Source organism: Erpetoichthys calabaricus, assembly GCF_900747795.2.
Source record: "Erpetoichthys calabaricus chromosome 1 unlocalized genomic scaffold, fErpCal1.3 SUPER_1_unloc_24, whole genome shotgun sequence".
NCBI classification, from domain to species: domain Eukaryota; kingdom Metazoa; phylum Chordata; class Cladistia; order Polypteriformes; family Polypteridae; genus Erpetoichthys; species Erpetoichthys calabaricus.
Window position 1 is genome coordinate 1,481,955 of NW_026261590.1, and position 18,954 is coordinate 1,500,908.

General features: G+C 41.4%; 1 protein-coding gene across 19 annotated transcripts in view; it reads right to left on the bottom strand.

The window, feature by feature from the left end:
* Window positions 1-18,954, bottom strand: part of LOC114644491 (NACHT, LRR and PYD domains-containing protein 3-like) — a 201,985-nt gene that overhangs the window by 41,380 nt on the left and 141,651 nt on the right. For 14 of the 19 annotated variants that reach the window (XM_051921780.1, XM_051921781.1, XM_051921785.1 and 11 more), the window contains one exon: window positions 4,205-4,309. The exons of the other annotated variants lie outside the window; for them this stretch is intronic. In XM_051921780.1, coding sequence (XP_051777740.1) covers window positions 4,205-4,309 — 105 coding nt within the window. The remainder of the gene's footprint in view (window positions 1-4,204; window positions 4,310-18,954) is intronic. 19 annotated transcript variants of the gene reach the window in all.

Genomic DNA, 18,954 nt, shown 5'->3' on the forward strand with positions numbered 1-18,954 from the left:
AGGGGGTCTGTCCTTGGACCCTCATTAATTAATTCTGGTGTAGTTAGTAAACTTGTGAAATTCACAAATGACACTAAATTTGGAGGGGTGGTAGACACTGAGGAGACATCAAAAATAATTCAAAAAGACCTGGATAAGCTTCAGAACTGGGTGAACACCTGAAAAATGGAATTTAATGTAAAAAAGTGCAAAGTGCAACATGTGGGCAAAAAGAACATCAATTATAAATACAAGATGGGAGACACTGAGCCACAGGAAGAGACCTCTGACAAGAATTTTGGGGTTTATATTCACACAACATTTTCATTAACTAAGCAATGTACAGAAGCAAAGAAAAGGCAAATAAAAGGTTACTTTATATAATCAAAACTGCTGAAGATAAGTCAAGTGATGTTAGACTCAAACTATATAATGCACTAGTGAGACCACATCTGGAGTGTTGTGTGTAGTTCTGGTCACCAAAGTAAAAGAAAGACATAACAGCATTTTAAGGTGTGCAGAGGAGAGCAGCCAGGTGCATCATGGGACTTAAGGATATGTCCTACTGTGACGGACTCTGACAATTTTAAACCTGTTTAATCTGAGCACAGGAGACGGTGTGGGGACCTCATCCAAGTATTTAAAATCCCCAAAGACATCGATAAAGGAGATCAGCAGAATTCTTTCAAATTAAGGGTGAATCTCATACCTGACGACATCAGTGAAACTTTAAGAGGAAGTGTATTTAAAACTGAATACAGAAAGAATTTATTTATGCAAAGAGTTGTGGGACTCTGGAACAAACTACTGAGACATGGAGTTGAAGCAGAAGCCTTGACGACCTTTAAGAAGAATCTGGATGAGACATTGGGACAGTTTAGCTATTTGTGAAACAAACAGTCTTGATTGACTGAATGGTCTCCTCACGTTTGTCAAATGTCTTATGTTTTTATGTCACTTTGCTTCATCTCTTGTATGACCCCTTGTAGAGCACCAAGACTCATGTGAGGCTCCTGTTTGTTGACTTCTCTTCAGCCTTTATCACCATTCAGCCTCATCTTCTTGCACAAATACTTATTAAAGAATTTAATTTCGACTTCAGTTTGGTAGGATGGCTGATTGACTTTTTAAGAGACGTGACTTGAAGAGTGAAAGTCAATGGCTGTCTGTCTGACATGTTGTCCTCATCCACAGGTCCACTCATGTCTGTTCTTTCTCCTCTTTTGTGCTCCTCTACACTAATGGTGGTCTCAGTAAATTTGAGGACAGGTTCATCTTAATATGTGCTGATGACTCAGTGATTGTTAGCCTACTGAGTGTGAATGAAACCAGTCCTGGTCCAGTGGGAGATCACGGGGAACAGCAGCAGCTCAACTGTTTAAGGAAGCCGAGTCTTTGTAATGTGAGTCCTTCCATTATGAAACTCTTTTATAGATCTTGTGTTGAGTCTGTTTGTATTTATGGATAGCTAGCCAGGTTTGGAAATCTTAATGTCAAAAACAAAAAGAATAAACCAAATTGGAAAATGGAGCAGTAAAATAGCAAGGTGTGAACAGTCTGAGCTCACAAACCTGTTTAACAAGCAAGTGTTACAGACAGCAGAGGGTCTTCTGTCAGACACGACTCGTCCACTACATTCACAATTCCTGGTTTCACCGCCAAGTCACAGGTTCAACTTTCCAAGGATAATAACCAACCAGTACAAATTCTGTTACATTCCAACTGCTATTAATCTAAATATATTCAGTTTTAATAAACACCCACATCCTTAAATCATGACATGATGAAGAGTAGCATTTGCACCAATCATCAGTTAAGAGTAAATGCTGGTTTAATTTTGATGTCTAATATGTATTAGTATTATGCTCAATGCTTATTTTATTTATTTGTACGAAGTTTATGTTTGATGACTGTGTACTTAACATTTAATTTATGTTGTGGTCTCTTCTGTAAAACCTGATGAAAAACTAAATTACCCTCTTAGGATAATAAAATTTAATTGAATTGAAGGCGCTTTGTCTGATTTGTAGGACACCATGCAGAATGAGGGTCACTACTGGACACTGGAGAGCTTGATACTCGACTGTTTATCCTGATGGACTCTCCTGATGTCACACTAACCAGACGATGAGGACACTCTGTGTGTTTATTGAGACACCATTAAGGACACAGACTGGACTGGACTTTAGGATCAATGACATAATGGACAGTGAGGACAAGACTAACATGTGACACTTCTGTCCTCGGCCATTCAGACCTGACATGCTGACCAGTGCCATTGACCAGCTGACCTCCATCCAGTAAAGCCTCAGTGGTGTCGAGTTCAGTTTTTTAGTCCTTCTACTAATTTGTAATAAAACAGGACAAAAAATTTCAACATAAAACATCAGGTAGAGAAAAAGTTCAACTTTCAATCTAATCTTAATAATCACCCCAGTAAATAATAATAATACTAAGCACGACGTCACATACACAAGAACCTCAGACGTTGTTCCACTTCATTCACTCTTTTGATTGCAAACATATGACAGTTGATCAGCGTTATTACTGGGGTGTAGAAACTGCTCTTAAATCTCACAGTTCAGGTGTTCATAGTTCAGTAGCACCTGTCTGATGGAAGGAGGGAGACAAATGTCCATGATGTGTGACAAATCCTTTATGATTTGTTTTGCCTTTCCTAAAGAGTGCTTGACAATGGAGGAAGTTTATTCCAAGATGACAGACCAAACACATTCATCTCCCAGCAATACCCAGTTTGTTGTAGTGGTTTTGGTTTTGAACTTCAGACCTTGAGGCTGTGGGTTTTAATTCTATTACTGACACTGTGTGACCACAAGCGAGTCACTTCACCTGCCTATAAAAAATAGAGCCAATTGTATCTCAGATGTTGTATGTCACCTTTTATAAAGGCATCAGGCAAACAGTAAGTAATAATAAAAATAATAATCAGCCTGATCTGCAGGTCTTCAAGTCCCCCGCTCAGCTCTGCCCTCTAGTGGTGATGCTCTGTCACTGCCCTCTTTGTATTTATGTTCAGTTCTCAGTTCTTATCCCTTCTCCTACTCCTCTTTTCCAAAGTCCTCAGTTCCCATCTCCTTTTCTTTCTCCCACTCCTTCTGTTTCCCATAATGTCTTGTGTCTCTGTTGACCAGTCAGTTGTTTGTGGTGTTTGGTAAACTCAGATCATTGACTGTAGACTCAGGTTCAACATCATTCACCATTAGTCCATCTAAGTTACTAATCTGCTTATTCTGAGCTGGGTCAAGGAGCAGCTGGAGTCTATCCCAGCATGCATCAGGCACAAGGCAGAAACAACACCTGGACGGGTGGCCAGTCCAGCACAGGGTGAACACACACACAAACACAATTTATTAATGCCAATCCATTTAACATGAAGATCTTTGGACTATGGAAGGAGACTAGCAAAGTTGGAGGGAACCAATACAAACACTGGAAGACCATGCAGACTCCATGCTGTAGTTGGCTGGTAACTCCTACTGCTGCTGTCAGCCTTTCTTCCTGTTCCTTTGTATGTTCCGCTCTCACTCCTTCTCATAATACTCTTCTTTTATTCCTCCCTTTTCTTCTCTTCTGACTTCTCTCTCTTTCTCTCCTTCTCTTGTCTCTCCTTATCTCTGATATCCTGCACTCATTGTTCCTGTCTGTCACCTCAGTTCTGCTCCACTTTGTCTACAGCCACTCTAGTCAGCTCTTCTGCCCCCACTCACAGTGTTTCTTCTTCTTATTCTGTTTCAGTGACTTTTAACAAACTTTAGTGAGGACATCAGAGGAGTGTGAGGGAGGAAAGTGACAATGGAGGATGGGGGACAAGATTAAGTGTGGCATTGTGGGACAAGAAAGAAAATTAAAGACTGGATGGAGAGAACAATGACAGTGGCCACTGTGGAGGAGGGGCTCAGGGTCACAATGCTGTCTTCATTTATTTAATGTGAGTCCACCTCACGTCCATCTGCATGTCTGTCTAAATCTGACACTGCAGTCTGTCCTGATTAAAAACAGCGTTTGTAATGTGGGGGTAAAACAGTCACAGCCATAAAGTTTGAAGATATGCCATTCAACAAACAAACACACATACACACACTTGTTGTTTACTCACCTCAGTTTCTCTAATTTGCAGTTTTCACTCCTCAGCCCCTCACGCAGCTGATCCACACCCAAATCTTCAAATTTGTTATAGTTGATATTTGAGTAAAATAAAAAGTACCTGTTCCTGCTGCCCATATCCAGTTCGACAAGTCGTGAGTTTGGAGATGAAAGGACTGAAGAGAGAGCTGAGCAACATCTGGAGGTGAGACCACATGACCTGAGGCTGTGGAAATAAAGACAGAAGTGTCAGGAACACAAGTTGGGTCTTTCAGGTCATACATGCAGGATGGGAGAGGAGAGGCTCATCACAATGATGACAGAGAGAACAAGAAACTGGAAACAGCAAGTAGGAAGACCAGCAACAAGATGGGCTGATGACATCAAAGAACAGCTGGGAGTAGGAGAATGGGCAGCAAAAAAGATGGCTAAGGAAAGAAAAGAATTCTGGGAAAACTGAAAAGCACCATAGACCTCCAGTGTCCCTTGGTGTACTACAGAGCGTCTGTGGATGTGGAGGACATGAAGAGGAACAGACAGACTGACAGAGAAGCCACACAACACCAGAGTAACCCAAACAAACATCCTGCCAGTTGTCACAAAGACTGAAACCTCACTGATTGTGCTGACCGTGACGTCCATCTAGAGTGACACACTGACCACAGCAGACGAAAGAGCATCTTGGGAATGAAATAAGAAGTCAAAGAGGAGCAAGAAGAGCAGAAAAACAAAATGCATGTGAGCTGCTGGAGTCTCCTCTGTAGTGAGACACAATTAGAGAAGAAATGTAATAAGACAACACTGGGATTGTATGGAGAAGCACAGAGGGATAAACATCATGTGGTGTGAAGACAAGACACACATAGGGATTTCATGGCTGTCTGTCTCTCATTTTATTTCTTTCTTTTTTTTAACTCTTCTTCAGTTTTTCTTATTTTTTTCTCCATGCAGTTTCATCTGATGAATTCACATAAGTGAGGAGGGCATCAGCTCAGCACCTTTGTGTTTTCTACTCCATTAAACGCAGTTCTCTATTTCAGTCCATTCCTGTTTATCGTGTCCACATGTGGCTTGTTTGTCAGACATGTCAGTAACAATTTGACTGGATTGTTGACAGGACAACATGAGGAGCAACTGTCACCATGTGAGGACGATGAGTGACCAGAAAGACCTGTTTAATGAAGTCAGAACAGTCAATATCACACTCTGAACCTGTCACCTCAGTCCACTTTCATTGTCATCACTTCCCCTACAATTCCTCACTTTATATTCATCATTGTCACCTCATTAAAATCCCCATTCAGACACTTGTCACTTGTGTCTCAGGTCAGTCTCGTCAGTATATCATCTAAAATTGTATGTCTTTCAGTTCTCTTTTTTCCTTCATGCCATTCCACAATGAGAACCCACTGTGTTAATCATGTTTATATATATACAAAGATAGACACACACATACAGCCTGGGGTCTCAGTAAGTGACATGACAACTACAAGCAGAGCTGAACATTCAAGTGTGTCACTGACCTGCTCACATCTGAAATGAAACCAAATTTAAACCCAATGCCAATGCTGCCCATAAAGGCTCTGCATGCCTGGGTATGTCTTTTGTTATTCAAATCATCCTGACTGATGGAATGTGGTCTTACTAGACTTATGTTGTTCTCCAAATGAATTTCCAGATGGAGCTGTGACAGTTGGTGACAACAAAGTGACAAACTCAGAATTCTGTCTGTCATTCACCAAACAGGGCATGTGGACACTTTGTCTGACTGTCAAGATGACATCAAGGGTAGACAATTAGGACACTTTATCAGGTCTATTGTGACACCTTGATTAGACTAGACTAGACTAGTTAAGACTAGACCTACACTTTAAATGAATGACATAATGGATAGAGAGTATACAACTGACATGTGACACTTCTGTCCTTAGCCAACAAGACCTGACATACTGACTGGTGCCATGGACCAGCTGACCTCTGTCAAATAAAGGCCTCAGTGTTGTTGAGCTCAGTTTTCTTACTCTGTCTACAGATGGTCAGCATCCCAAAGCCCAGCAGAGAGATGGTGTGAGAGTCTCTTTGTCTGAGTAGAATGTGAAGTGACCCCATGACTGCTGACCACTGCTGTCCACCTCCAGCTCTGCACATTCATTTCAAGAGATTTGATCAAATGAATGAGTGACATGCTGACATCGCCATCTGCTGGCAGGAACTGAAAATACACAACACTTCATCACATGACTAGACAGGATGTTTGGGGGTCACATGACTGGTATCTTTGTGTCCTCACTGTTTGAATTTCTCACAACAGCTGATTGTTTCTTCAGGACTGACTTTTCTGTTTTTTCTGATGTCTCTTTTTTAGTAAATCAGGCAGGTCAGGCAAGTGGACAGAAAGTGTGAGAACTAAAGATGGTAGGACCTTTAGGAACTTTTACAAACAATATCATGGATATTCAGATAATATAAATAAGGGTTCAAGTTATGAATGTACACTGAAGGCCATCAGTCACAGAGAATTCACAAATTTGTTATCTTTTGACAAAGTCAGGAGACAAATGAAGAACGAGAGTCACCCGAGTGTGAAGGAACAGCACAGTCATAATGTGAGGGGACGGTCATGGCAGTAGTTATTATTATTATTGCTATTATTACTCTTGGCTCTGTGATGGAGGATGTTCTTTCCAAGATGACAGATCAGGTGTGTTTGTCCAGGATGTCTTATAAGACCCCTAAGTATCTGACAACACGCCATCAGTCAGTCCTGCAGGGTGGTATTCCACGAAGAGCATTTATGAAGTTGAGACTTAGATGATGATGCCTTACTTGAATAGGCCTTGTTTTCTAATCGAGGCTCAGTCAATTCCACGAACACCTGGAGCCTCATGTATAAACGGTGTGTACGCACAAAAATGTTGTGTAAGAACATTTCCATGTTCAAATCGCGATGTATAAAACCTAAACTTTGTGTAAAGCCACACACATTTTCACAGTAGCTCCAACCCTGCCGTAAGCAAATTCTCCGCTCGGTTTTTCAGACTGGCAGCACCCAGCGTCAAAGTAGTGCTACTGTTCCTGTGTGGTTTCCCTTTCTTTTTTAGATCCACATCCCTGACGTGTCTTTAAAAATACACTGAAATTAACAGCATATTTTTTATTACTTTAATGTATCTGATTGTAATTAACCTGTAACAATATGATGGTCCAAAGAATGGTCTAACTATTCTAAATACAATAGCTGCTTTAGCATTGTTACTCTCACTGCACCTTCTTCTTCTTTAAGCTGCTTCCGTTAGGGGTTGCCACAGCGGATCATCTTTTTCCATATTACTCACCCTTCACCATTCAGAGTATTTATATCACTGTATCTGAGTGGGGAATCACAGATCTACAGCAGCTGATCGGAAAGAGAATTATCGGTATACAGCATTAAGCACACGCTGCCTCAGCCATGCTGTCTATTGAACTTCTCCCATACGATAAACACTTCAGAGCCTTTCATGTAGGGACCTCGCGGTTCAGAAACAGTTTCATCCCAAAAACTCTAAACGCACTCAATCAGTCCATCAAGTGCTCCTTGTTGGTATACTATGTGTTTTTTATTAAGTTTAATGTTCTCTGTGCCCACTGTTATGGATTCATTCATACAGGCAGACCAAATATGGTACACAGGCACAGTATCAGCATTTAGAATTGCCGAGCCAAGCACAGGACAAGATGGCCACAGACAACTGGAGAATTGCATAGTCAGCCTAAAGACAGACTAATATATTCCTGTCTTCTGTCAGCACAGAAAGCTTTCCTTGTTGGGAGAATGGGAACTGTATGTGGGCATTGTGCTATTCCTGAATGTTTGAAGGTGGGGTTTGAGTACGTTCCTGTCCTTGTTTAGGTACAGAGCCAAGAGTCTGCACATGGAGCAACCAGTATAAGAATGGACATCTACGGCCAACACTTTGAAGCTTCCGGGCGGAAGAGTATGTCTTCCGTCCGAGGCCGGGCAGAAGAGTATGTCTTCCGTCCGAGGCCGGGCAGAAGATTCTGTCTTCTGTCTGGCTAAAATCCTTTCAGCATAGCGACGAAAGATGACGGACTGCACAGATCAAGTCTCCCGCATGCTTGATATGTCTGTCTTAAGCTTCCCGTTTTGTAATACCACGTGAAATCGTCAGTAAAGAGCTAGTTTTATCCTTTTGTTCTCGTGTAATCTTTTAACCGTCATATTGCATGCAGGGGAGAGATAATACCTTTTTATTTAAATTCAGGTTAATTAAAATGCCGCAATTGAAAAGAACACATTTCCAGAGAGCCAATACCTCTCTTCAGGAAACACTTGTAGAACTGTTTGTACTTATAAGTACAATTACCTCACTGTAAACTTGTGATACAGTTATATTACACAACCTGAGCCACTTTATAAAGCGCATATTTACATATGATGACGATATCATTTTTAAGATGAAATGCAGCAAAATATGTTTATTATATTATACAGATAAAACTTTAACTTAATTTAAATAATCTATATTATTAATAATTAAAAATTTGAGGACACTGTGCCGTAGCGCTAGTGAGGAGCTGGCGCTCCGTTCATGGATTGTTCCTGCCTCCCGCTGTATTTTTGTTGGGACTGGAAGGATAGATGGATAGAATAATTAAACATGTACTATGAAGATATTTCAATGTTCCATAAAAGTTTTGAAGAATCTGCGTTCTAAGCTTACAGATGGCTTAATGTCTATTACAGAGCTGATTGTGTGGCGATTGGGTATTTGGAGAAAGAAAAGTAAGAACAGGAATTGGAGGTTAGTACGTTTGAAAGAGACAGTACTGCTGCAATAAATTATTTCATCAAAGGCCACGCATGGCACAGCAAGCATCTTGCATGAGGCAGGAACAATCACTGCGCCACTGTGTTCCCATGTTTAATAACATGCTTTAACTCCTATCATCATGAAAAAGATATCACGTATACATCTCAGTATTTTAATTATTCAGAGAGCTGTAATATCATGAATGTAATGGATTCTTTGTCCTTTTCGAGGAAGAGAAAGCACGTTTAAGAAGCACGTAGTTATTCACACACAGAGCAAAAAGAAGATCAAATACAGAACAAACCAACAAATAGTACGTTTTTCCTTTGCCTCCACTTGGTTTTCGCTGAAATCCTTCAATTTTTCCTCGTACTTTTCCCATTGTCTTTTCACAGAACACTGAGCTTAAGGGCTATTTATTTTGATTTGCATATTCAAAGAGGCGTGATTCTGGGAGGAGTTGGGGCGGGACAGCAGGCGCGTGCACGTGCGTTACTTTTCACGCTGACATGGATTTATAGAGCGGAAGAACGTGGAAGTTGGCATTCGCACAGATTTATGCATCCAGATTTTTTTGTGCGTAAGCACATTTCCGCCTTTGTGCTTACGTCATGTTATAGTGTGAATTCAACACACAGTGTTATGCATGAGGCCCCTGGTGTTTTCAGTTAACTCAGAGGTGTAAAATTTTGAAGTACGACTATTTTGTTACTTTACTTAAGTACATTTTTCAGCTATTTGTATTTTACTTGAGTACATTTCTTTCATAGCTACTTTTACTTTTAACCCCAGTACATTTTGAGGTCAAATAGTGTACTTTTTACTTTGTTACTTTCTCCAGCAAGTCCTCGTTACTCATTACTCAGACAAAACTATTATTAACTAGCCATGTGCGCACAACTACGTTGCGCATGTTAAAGTGTTGTCTGTGAAGGGCCCCCTGTTTAAACGCGGCTGTCAGTCATGAACTGGGCCCTTCGTTGCACAGCATTATGATTTTTTATAAGGGAAGGCAGCTGATAGGTACCGGCAGGCCAAGTGGAATGCAGCTTTGGTGGTTGCTGAGGCAAAAACTCAGGCGTGGGAGGAGTTTGGGGAGGCCATGGAGAACGACTTTCGGACGGCTTCGAGGAGATTCTGGTCCACCGTCCGGCATCTCAGGAAGGGGGAAGCAGTGCAGTGTCAACAATGTGTATGGTGGGGATGGTGCGCTGCTGACCTCGACTCGGGACGTTGTGGGTCGATGGGGGGAGTACTTCGAAGACCTCCTCAATCCCATTAACATGCCTTCCAATGAGGAAGCAGAGCCTGGAGACTCAAAGGTGGGCTCCCCATCTATGGGACTGAGGTCACCGAGGTGGTCAAAAAACTCTTTGGTGGCAGGGCCCCGGGGGTGGATGAGATACGCCCGGAGTTCCTCAAGGCTCTGGATGTTGTAGGACTGTCTTGGTTGACACGCCTCTGCAACATCGCATGGACATCAGGGACAGTGCCTCTGGATTGGCAGACCGGGGTGGTGGTCCCCCTCTTTAAGAAGGGGGATCGGAGGGTGTGTTCCAACTACAGAGGGATCACACTCCTCAGGCTCCCTGGAAAAGTCTATTCAGGGATCCTGGAGAGGAGGGTCCGTCGGATAGTTGAGCCTCGGATTCAGGAGGAACAGTGTGGCTTTCGTCCTGGTCGCGGAACAGTGGACCAGCTCTATACCCTTAGCAGGGTCCTGGAGGGTGCATGGGAGTTTGCCCAACCAGTCTACATGTGTTTTGTGGACTTGGAAAAGGCATTTGACCGTGTCCCTCGGGGAATCCTGTGGGGGGTACTCCGAGAGTATGAGGTACCGGCCCCCCTGATAAGGGCTGTTCGGTCCCTGTATGATCGGTGCCAGAGCTTGGTCCGCATTGCCGGCAGTAAGTTGAACCCGTTTCCAGTGAGAGTTGGACTCCGCCAGGGCTGCCCTTTGTCACCGATTCTGTTCATAACTTTTATGGACAGAATTTCTAGGCGCAGCCAGGGCGTTGAGGGGGTCCGGTTTGGTGGGCTCAGGATTGGGTCACTGCTTTTTGCAGATGATGTTGTCCTGTTTGCTTCATCAGGCCGTGATCTTCAGCTCTCTCTGGATCAGTTCGCAGCCGAGTGTGAAGCGGCTGGGATGAGAATCAGCACCTCCAAATCCAAGACCATGGTCCTCAGCCGGAAAAGGGTGGAGTACCCTCTCAGGGTTGGTAGCGAGATCCTGCCCCAAGTGGAGGAGTTCAAGTATCTCGGGGTCTTGTTCACGAGTGAGGGAAGAATGGAGCGTGAGATCGACAGGCGGATCGGTGCGGCATCCTCAGTAATGCGGGAGCTGCATCGGTCTATCGTGGTGAAAAAGGAGCTGAGCCACAAGGCGAAGCTCTCAATTTACCAGTCGATCTATGTTCCTACCCTCACCTATGGTCATGAACTATGGGTAGTGACCGAAAGAATGAGATCGCGAATACAAGCGGCTGAAATGAGTTTCCTCCGCAGGGTGTCTGGGCTTTCCCTTAAAGACAGGGTGAGAAGCTCAGTCATCCGGGAGGGGCTCAGAGTAGAGCCGCTGCTCCTCCGCATCGTGAGGAGTCAGATGAGGTGGCTCGGGCATCTGATCAGGATGCCTCCCTGGTGAGGTGTTACGGGCACGTCTAACCGAGAGCAGGCCCCGGGGAAGATCCAGGACACGCTGGAGGGACTATGTCTCTCAACTGGCCTGGGAACGCCTTGGGATTCTCCCTTAAGAGCTAGAAGAAGTGGCCAGGGAAAGGGAAGTCTGGGCATCTCTGCTCAAGCTGCTGCCCCCGCAACCCGACCTTGGGTAAGCGGGAGACAATGGATGGATGGATGGATGGATATAAGAGAAACAAAATTACAAAACAAAACCCTTGGACATTGATTCAATAGGAACGGCCTACTCAGAATCACTGTCCGAATAGTAATTATGTGGTGGTGGAGGAGCATTTCTGCTTCTCTCTGTTCACAGTCCGTCTCGTTTTCACGACGCTGTCGTTTCCTCTCACGATCTGTTCTCAACCTTTCTCCAATCTCGCAGGTTGCTTTGTGGCAATCCAAAGAGTAAGGAAGAACCAATGTTTCTTTCTTGAACTCCAAACGCAGACTGATGGAAAATCACAGAAGCGTGTCCGACTTATATACTCTGACTGCCAACTCCAAGAAGCGGGTGAACATTCGATTTGGACGAAGTGCTGCCAACGACGGTGGACAGAAACAGAAAAAACCACAGTCTCGACAACGAAGCAGGTGTCAACGCCAGATCTAAACACAAAGAGTGGTATCGACAGTGTTTGTAAAGAAAAGTAACAACCAAGGCAGTGTCAGGGGAACATGAATTTGCGGACAAACAAAGATCAAGATCCAAATGAAGATTATATATAAAGATTAGTTAATTTAAAGCACAACAATTTCTTTAGTTTGAATGTCTGTGTTTTGAGGTGTGACTGGAGTACTACAGTCTTCAGTACTATAAGCCTGGAGGAGATTCTTAATGCAATGCCTATGTTTTAGCTGTCTCTCTACTGCCATCTAGTGCTTCTTCTTCTAATTCATTCGCGGACAAACAAAGATCAAAATCCAAATGAAGATTATATCTAGAGATATGAATTCATAAAGGAGACCAGTCAGGTGTGCTGTACATTACTCAAAAATAAACTCATTGTAGCACCTTCCTGTTCCTTTCATTCTCATGCTTTCCTAATCCCTGTTAAGATATGGAAACTGGTTATTTATTTTCCCCACAGTCGTATTTGAACCTTTTGCTTAAAGATGTAAAATTCAAAGGTCATTCATATATAATGCAGTGCCTTCTATGTCTACCAGCATCTAAAGAAATCTCTTGCTTTCAAGAATTCACCTTTTAAATTTAAAGAAGCCTGTTAAGATAAGCGTGTTTTTTTTTTCTCTTATTAGGCTATGTTATATGGAGGCCCTGAAGTTCCAATAAGCAGAGTTTTTGTAATTTTGTGCAAACAACTTTTTATGGGCGCTAGTAATATCTGGATAGCACAAGTTTTATATTGTGTGAATAATAATATCCGTATGTTGTACACACAAGATATTGTGGCACATTCTTATGAGCCCAACTACTGAAAAGCTAGTGTGAGTTCAGCCATAAAAGCTGCTGGTTAACTGGAGAAGACAGACTCGGGTTCAAGTGAGATGTAATGGTCTGAGAGGGTCACATGAGTGTCCCTGAGAGTGGAATCCATGGTCCTGCTGTACCTTGTATGAGTGATTATAAAAGAGATGTCAGCTTTTCTACAAGCACAGTTAAGTATTTCTGTTGCTACAGGACCACTAAAATCTGATCGAGAGCCACAAAGAGCAATGAAAGTACAGCTGACTTATGAAGTGAATATTCTAGGTTTGAGTACGAGAGTGAGCTCTGAGCAGTGATATATTTTATCTTTGTAAGTTGTTGGAAAATTACTGCCCATCTGTTATTGTGTCTTAAACTGAACTGCAGTGTGTGACTTGTATCATCTCTGTTCTGTCCTAATTATTAGTTCTTTACGCGACTCAGAAGAGAGAATTGAAATGTAACAGAATGTCCTGAGCATTCCTCAGTAGAATACGGACTCTCACATTTGTATTTGTCATTTTAGTGTGTGGTATGGAAGTTGAATTATTGTACTGTAATATTAATGCAAGTTGGATATATGTGTATAAAAATTGCTATTCTGTAGACTTTAAATTGTCTATTGGAAGGCATTAATAATATGAATATGTATTAGGAGACATTGGGTATACCTCTGGTTATGTTGGAGACTTCATAATACGCTTTGAATTTAATTGTAGTTGATTCCACAGTTTAAAGAAGCGCTCAAGAGGGGAATTTAAAGATAAAATTGGGTACCAAACTGATCAAAGGAAAGTACAGCTTTCTTAAGAGAATTCTGGTAAAGATAAACTTTTGTTCTCAAGTTTAATGTAATGACTGTAATAACTGCCATTCTCAAGTCTGTCTTAACTTCACTTAAGTGTAATAAACCCAATCTTTGTTGATTTTCTGTAAGTATATATATATATATATATATATATATATATATATATATATATATATATATATATATATATATATATATATATATATATATATATATGGGTGGCACGGTGGCGCAGTGGGTAGCGCTGCTGCCTCGCAGTTGGGAGATCTGGGGACCTGGGTTCGCTTCCCGGGTCCGCCCTGCGTGGAGTTTGCATGTTCTCCCCGTGTCTGCGTGGGTTTCCTCCGGGTGCTCCGGTTTCCTCCCACAGTCCAAAGACATGCAGGTTAGGTGGATTGGCGATTCTAAATTGGCCCTAGTGTGTGCTTGGTGTGTGGGTGTGTTTGTGTGTGTCCTGCGGTGGGTTGGCACCCTGCCCAGGATTGGTTCCCTGCCTTGTGCCCTGTGTTGGCTGGGATTGGCTCCAGCAGACCCCCGTGACCCTGTGTTCGGATTCAGCGGGTTGGAAAATGGATGGATGGATGGATATATATATATTATGATGGACAATACGCATGGACAGGTGTCCCGACTGGGAAGGATGGTGATTCCTTATCCGGACAGGATGCTAGACCTATGCCACTCCAAAAAATGTGGTAAAGAAAACCCTATCTTGCCCAGAAGACAGGCACAGGATGTCGATGCCAGAAGGAATACACTGGCATCTTGGCTGTGTTAGATCCAGGAAAAATACCCAGGTGGGAGGCCCGTATTGTGGAAGGAATACTGCAGCCCTCTGGTATTCTTTAGGGGGCTGCCAGGGGGTGATGAAAAGGTTAACAATCCCTATACAGTGGGACTTCCGATTGACCTGGATGTACTTCCTTTGGGCTATGCCCTAGCACCAGAAGTTCTTCCGGATCTGCAGTAAGATAAAAGATGTCACTCAACCTCCGCCAATAGACTCAGAGTTGGGTGGAAGTGGACAAAAGCTAGCTTGGGAGGTTTAGAGGAGGAGAACAGTAAGAAGAAAAGTGTAGAGAGTCATATTCATTGTGCTGGAATCTTTGTGGAAGGTATTTATAAAAAGAAACCACTTTTATTTGAAAGGGAGTTGTGTTTGTAACATTGTGTCTGGGGTTAGGGCACTGCAATGGTGATTCACAATACATATATATATATATATATATATAGTATATCTATTCAAGTAATAAGATTGCAAGATGTTCACTTACTGTTTTGTTCATATTTTTGTGTTTTATCTTCTTCTCTCTCTCGAGTAGTGTTGCCTCATCTTCTGCTCCCGGGTATCTAGGGAAGGCTCAGTCTAAGTCATAGCCACACTCACCACTTCTTGTCCTCACTGTGAAACTAAGCAAATCCTAGAGACCTGGCTGTCTGAACACCAAGTGTGTGCAGGGTGGGTGTGAGGCAGACTGGTGAGGGTGCAGGTGCAGGGATGATGTTGTGTTTCTGCCATTCACAGAGACTGGGTAACTTATACCCTACAAAGAGGTTGTACTACCACACTTTACATTAAAACAACATTTTTGCTTATTGCTGTGTCTTTTTATTAATAAAAGTAACAAAGATAAAATCTTTTTTTTTAATTTAACAGGTTGTACAATCAAAAGAAATAACGTCAGTGAATAATTTATGGCATATCTCATTAATTATAGACAATGAGGATGGTGGCTCTATATTTCAATTTCTTGCATTTGCATTAAGTAGTGCAGTGTGATTTGATACAAAGAGATTATTTTTAAAGTATTACTTTATCAGTTATGTTCACCAATTCATTTTGATTCAGAATGTTGCCAAACCAATTTCATGGTAACAAGAAGCCCATTTTATCAGCTTCACGCCACATAATCATTGAGCGCTCAAGTACAGTGAAGAGCTTTAAAGTGAATACTGAAGAGGGCACAACTCACTCAGGTCACGTCATGACGGGTACATAAGGACACCACTGGAAAGTTAAAATATCAGAGCAGCTGTGAGAAAGCCAGTGTTGGTGTTAACACTTTGTTTGTGTAAATTAGCAGACATCCTCTCTGTGACACAGCAACACATCTATCCATTTTTGTCAACAGAGAGTTATTGTTAGAATGAAATCTGGGTGTTAGGACAAGTTTCACACTTTTTGAAATAAGCCTCCACCATTTTGCCTTTTAGATATAAATTGACTGTGTACAGATTACAAAAATCTTTTTTAATAACACAAGATCATAGTGAAATATTACATTTTTTCTGTTTAACGATCTAAAAATTCGTACTAAAATTTTTTTTTTTAGTAGTAGTTATTTCATTTAATAATTTTTTTTTCATGGTACTTTTCTGAAGACAGACATGCTTGTTAGTTTGGAAATTTGTAAAACTTTTATAAAAAATAGCTTTACAAATAACCTTACATAATAATGCCATTGTTGTCACAAAGCATGATAATAATAATAATAATAATAATAATAATAATAATAATAATAATAATGTTATTACATAAAAATTAAGTTTCTATTGTAGTAAGCAAGGTAACTGAATATCACAAGTTGACGGTAAACTAAAGTGTCCACTTGGCGTGAAAGTTGGTGTAATTGGTCCTTGAAGTCAAACCCCTCTTTAATGGCACCTGTTTGCATCTAAAATAAAGACATCATTGCGATAATCGATTCAGGAGCAGCAGAGAATTTTATGAGCTCCTCTTTAGTGAAACAATTCATTTACAGTTTAAACCTCAAGTGTTGTCTGTGGACGGTGAGCCCACTTGGAAATCATCAAAGTCCACTTAATATACAGAGAGAAACACAAAACTTCTTCATGTCGCCATCATCTCTTTCACACGTTATATGAGGTTTTTTATGGCTACAGAAGGACAATCCATCCATTGATTGGAAACGTAAGAACATAACGTCTTTTGTTGTTGTGCTTATTGATCTCCTTTATTGTTATCTCAGCCTTTCTGTAATCCACTCGCCCTTTGGTCTTCCTGCTATTCTGAATTTCAAGATGTCTTTAATAAGCACAAATGTCTAGACTTACTAGCACATCACCAATACAACTGGTCAATTTGGAAACCTCCACAGAGTGTTAAGAAATCCCACAATTTTTCGACTTAATGAATTCTTATCGTCACTTCATGAACATCTCCAGTGCTATTATCTCTCCAATTACCAATCCACTAATATACTCTTTGACATTTGTGTGAAATCCTGAAGCTCAAGAAGCCTTTGATTGTTTAAAGATTCTCGTCTTTTCTGCTCCCGTGCTGTGCCATCCTGATATGGCGCTATAATTCACTAGTGAAGCAGACACATCTGATATAGAAGTGCATGGGATTCTGTCACAGAACATTCCAGACACAAGTCATGTTCACCTTTGGCATATTTTTCGAGAAAACTGAAAATAATTGTAATGTAATAAATCACAAAGGAGTGTCACCATTGGTGTGAAGGTGCTGTGTGTCCTTTTATTACACGCAGTGATCATAAAAACTTAGAGGATTTAAAAATGATAAACGATTAAACAGCCCACAAGCTAGATGGACAATATTCTTCAGCAGATTTGATTTCTGCATCACATGTCACTCAGTTTATAAAAATAGAAAAGCCGATGCTTCATTAAGAATTATGATGGAGTGACCAGAGTGACAGGGGAGCACAGGGCGAGTGTGACATAGAGTCCTTAATGGCCGTGTAGTGACACTCAGAATATTCACATCTCTAGTTGGCCATTTGATCGTCTGCTACCATTGTTGACCTGAGATGTGTGGATTGAAATAACAAAAGGAGGATTTGAGAAGCCGGGGGTTTGGACTTCTAATCACACCAGCAAGCTGCAGCTGAACATGTGAATAAAAACATAAAAGGCGCTATATACTGGACTAATTAGAAAGTCACTTGATAGCCTACACTTATTTCATAAGGAGATGTTTCTTTTAAATGTCCACAAGAAACACAAGTGTGAGGTACAAACACAAGAGGGCACCACTTTACACTATGCAGTACCTCAGTGACACGTCACCTTCCCAGAAGACTCACCAGTAATGATGGACACCTGCAGAGCTGTCTGTCTACCTGTGGTCACCCCCTGTATCTCACCTTACTGTCCACACTCTTTGATATTCTAATCCTTTTGATTATCCTCTTGCTGTGATCTTTCCTGTTGTTATTGGCTGGCTGCTCATTTGTCCTGCTGCTGTCTACATGTTCTCCTCTTTCTCTGTTTGTCCTCCTCACACTCCTCTTTCCTGTTCTCTGTTTCATGTTTCCCTTTACTTCTCTTTTCTCTTCTTTCTGTTTCTCTCCTTCTCTCATCTCTCCTTATCTTTGCTCTTCCACTCTGTTTATTCCTGCCTGTCACCTCAGTCCAGCTTCAGTTGTCCCCTCCTCTTTGTCCATTGTCACTCTGGTCACTTCTTCTGTTCCCCCGACTCTCCATCTTATTCTGTTTTAGTGAATTTAAATAAACTTTAGTGAGGAGATCAGAGGAGTGTTATGGAGGCACAAATGACAATGGATAAGTTATTTTTCAGCAGGGTTCCACTCCTGGTTGGGATTCAAATGTTACTTTTTTGCTTTTTAAAATTTTTTATGTTTTTATTTTTGATTATTTAGTTTCTTTATGTTTAAAGATTGTTTCCTATGCTTCAAGTCCTCTAAGATGCCCATCACTGTCAAGGGAGAAGACTGAGGACAACCTGCAGTCCCCTACGGTTCATTGTGAATGCACTTCTGCTGTGATGAGTTTAATTTAATTTGTGACTATTCTTGTGCTGTCGTCATTACTGGAGTCTTAGTTTTTTTTTTTTACAATTCTTGGATTTTTTTGTATTGGGACATTGATGGCCTTCAATTCCCGTTTTTGTTTCATCAACTCCTCTTGTGCTCTTTGGAGTTTATCGTGTGCCTTTTTTGTGAAAATAAACCTTTTTATTTATAAAGACTCTTCATTGCCCTTTTGGTGGCTAGCTGGGGTTTCCCCCTCTTGTGGCAATTTTGATTTGCATTATTTAGGAGTTACATGCTTGAGAACTCTCTAGTTCATAAGAAAAGGATGAGGAGAAAGTCGAAACTAAAATAAAGTATGGGCAAAATGGGATTGTG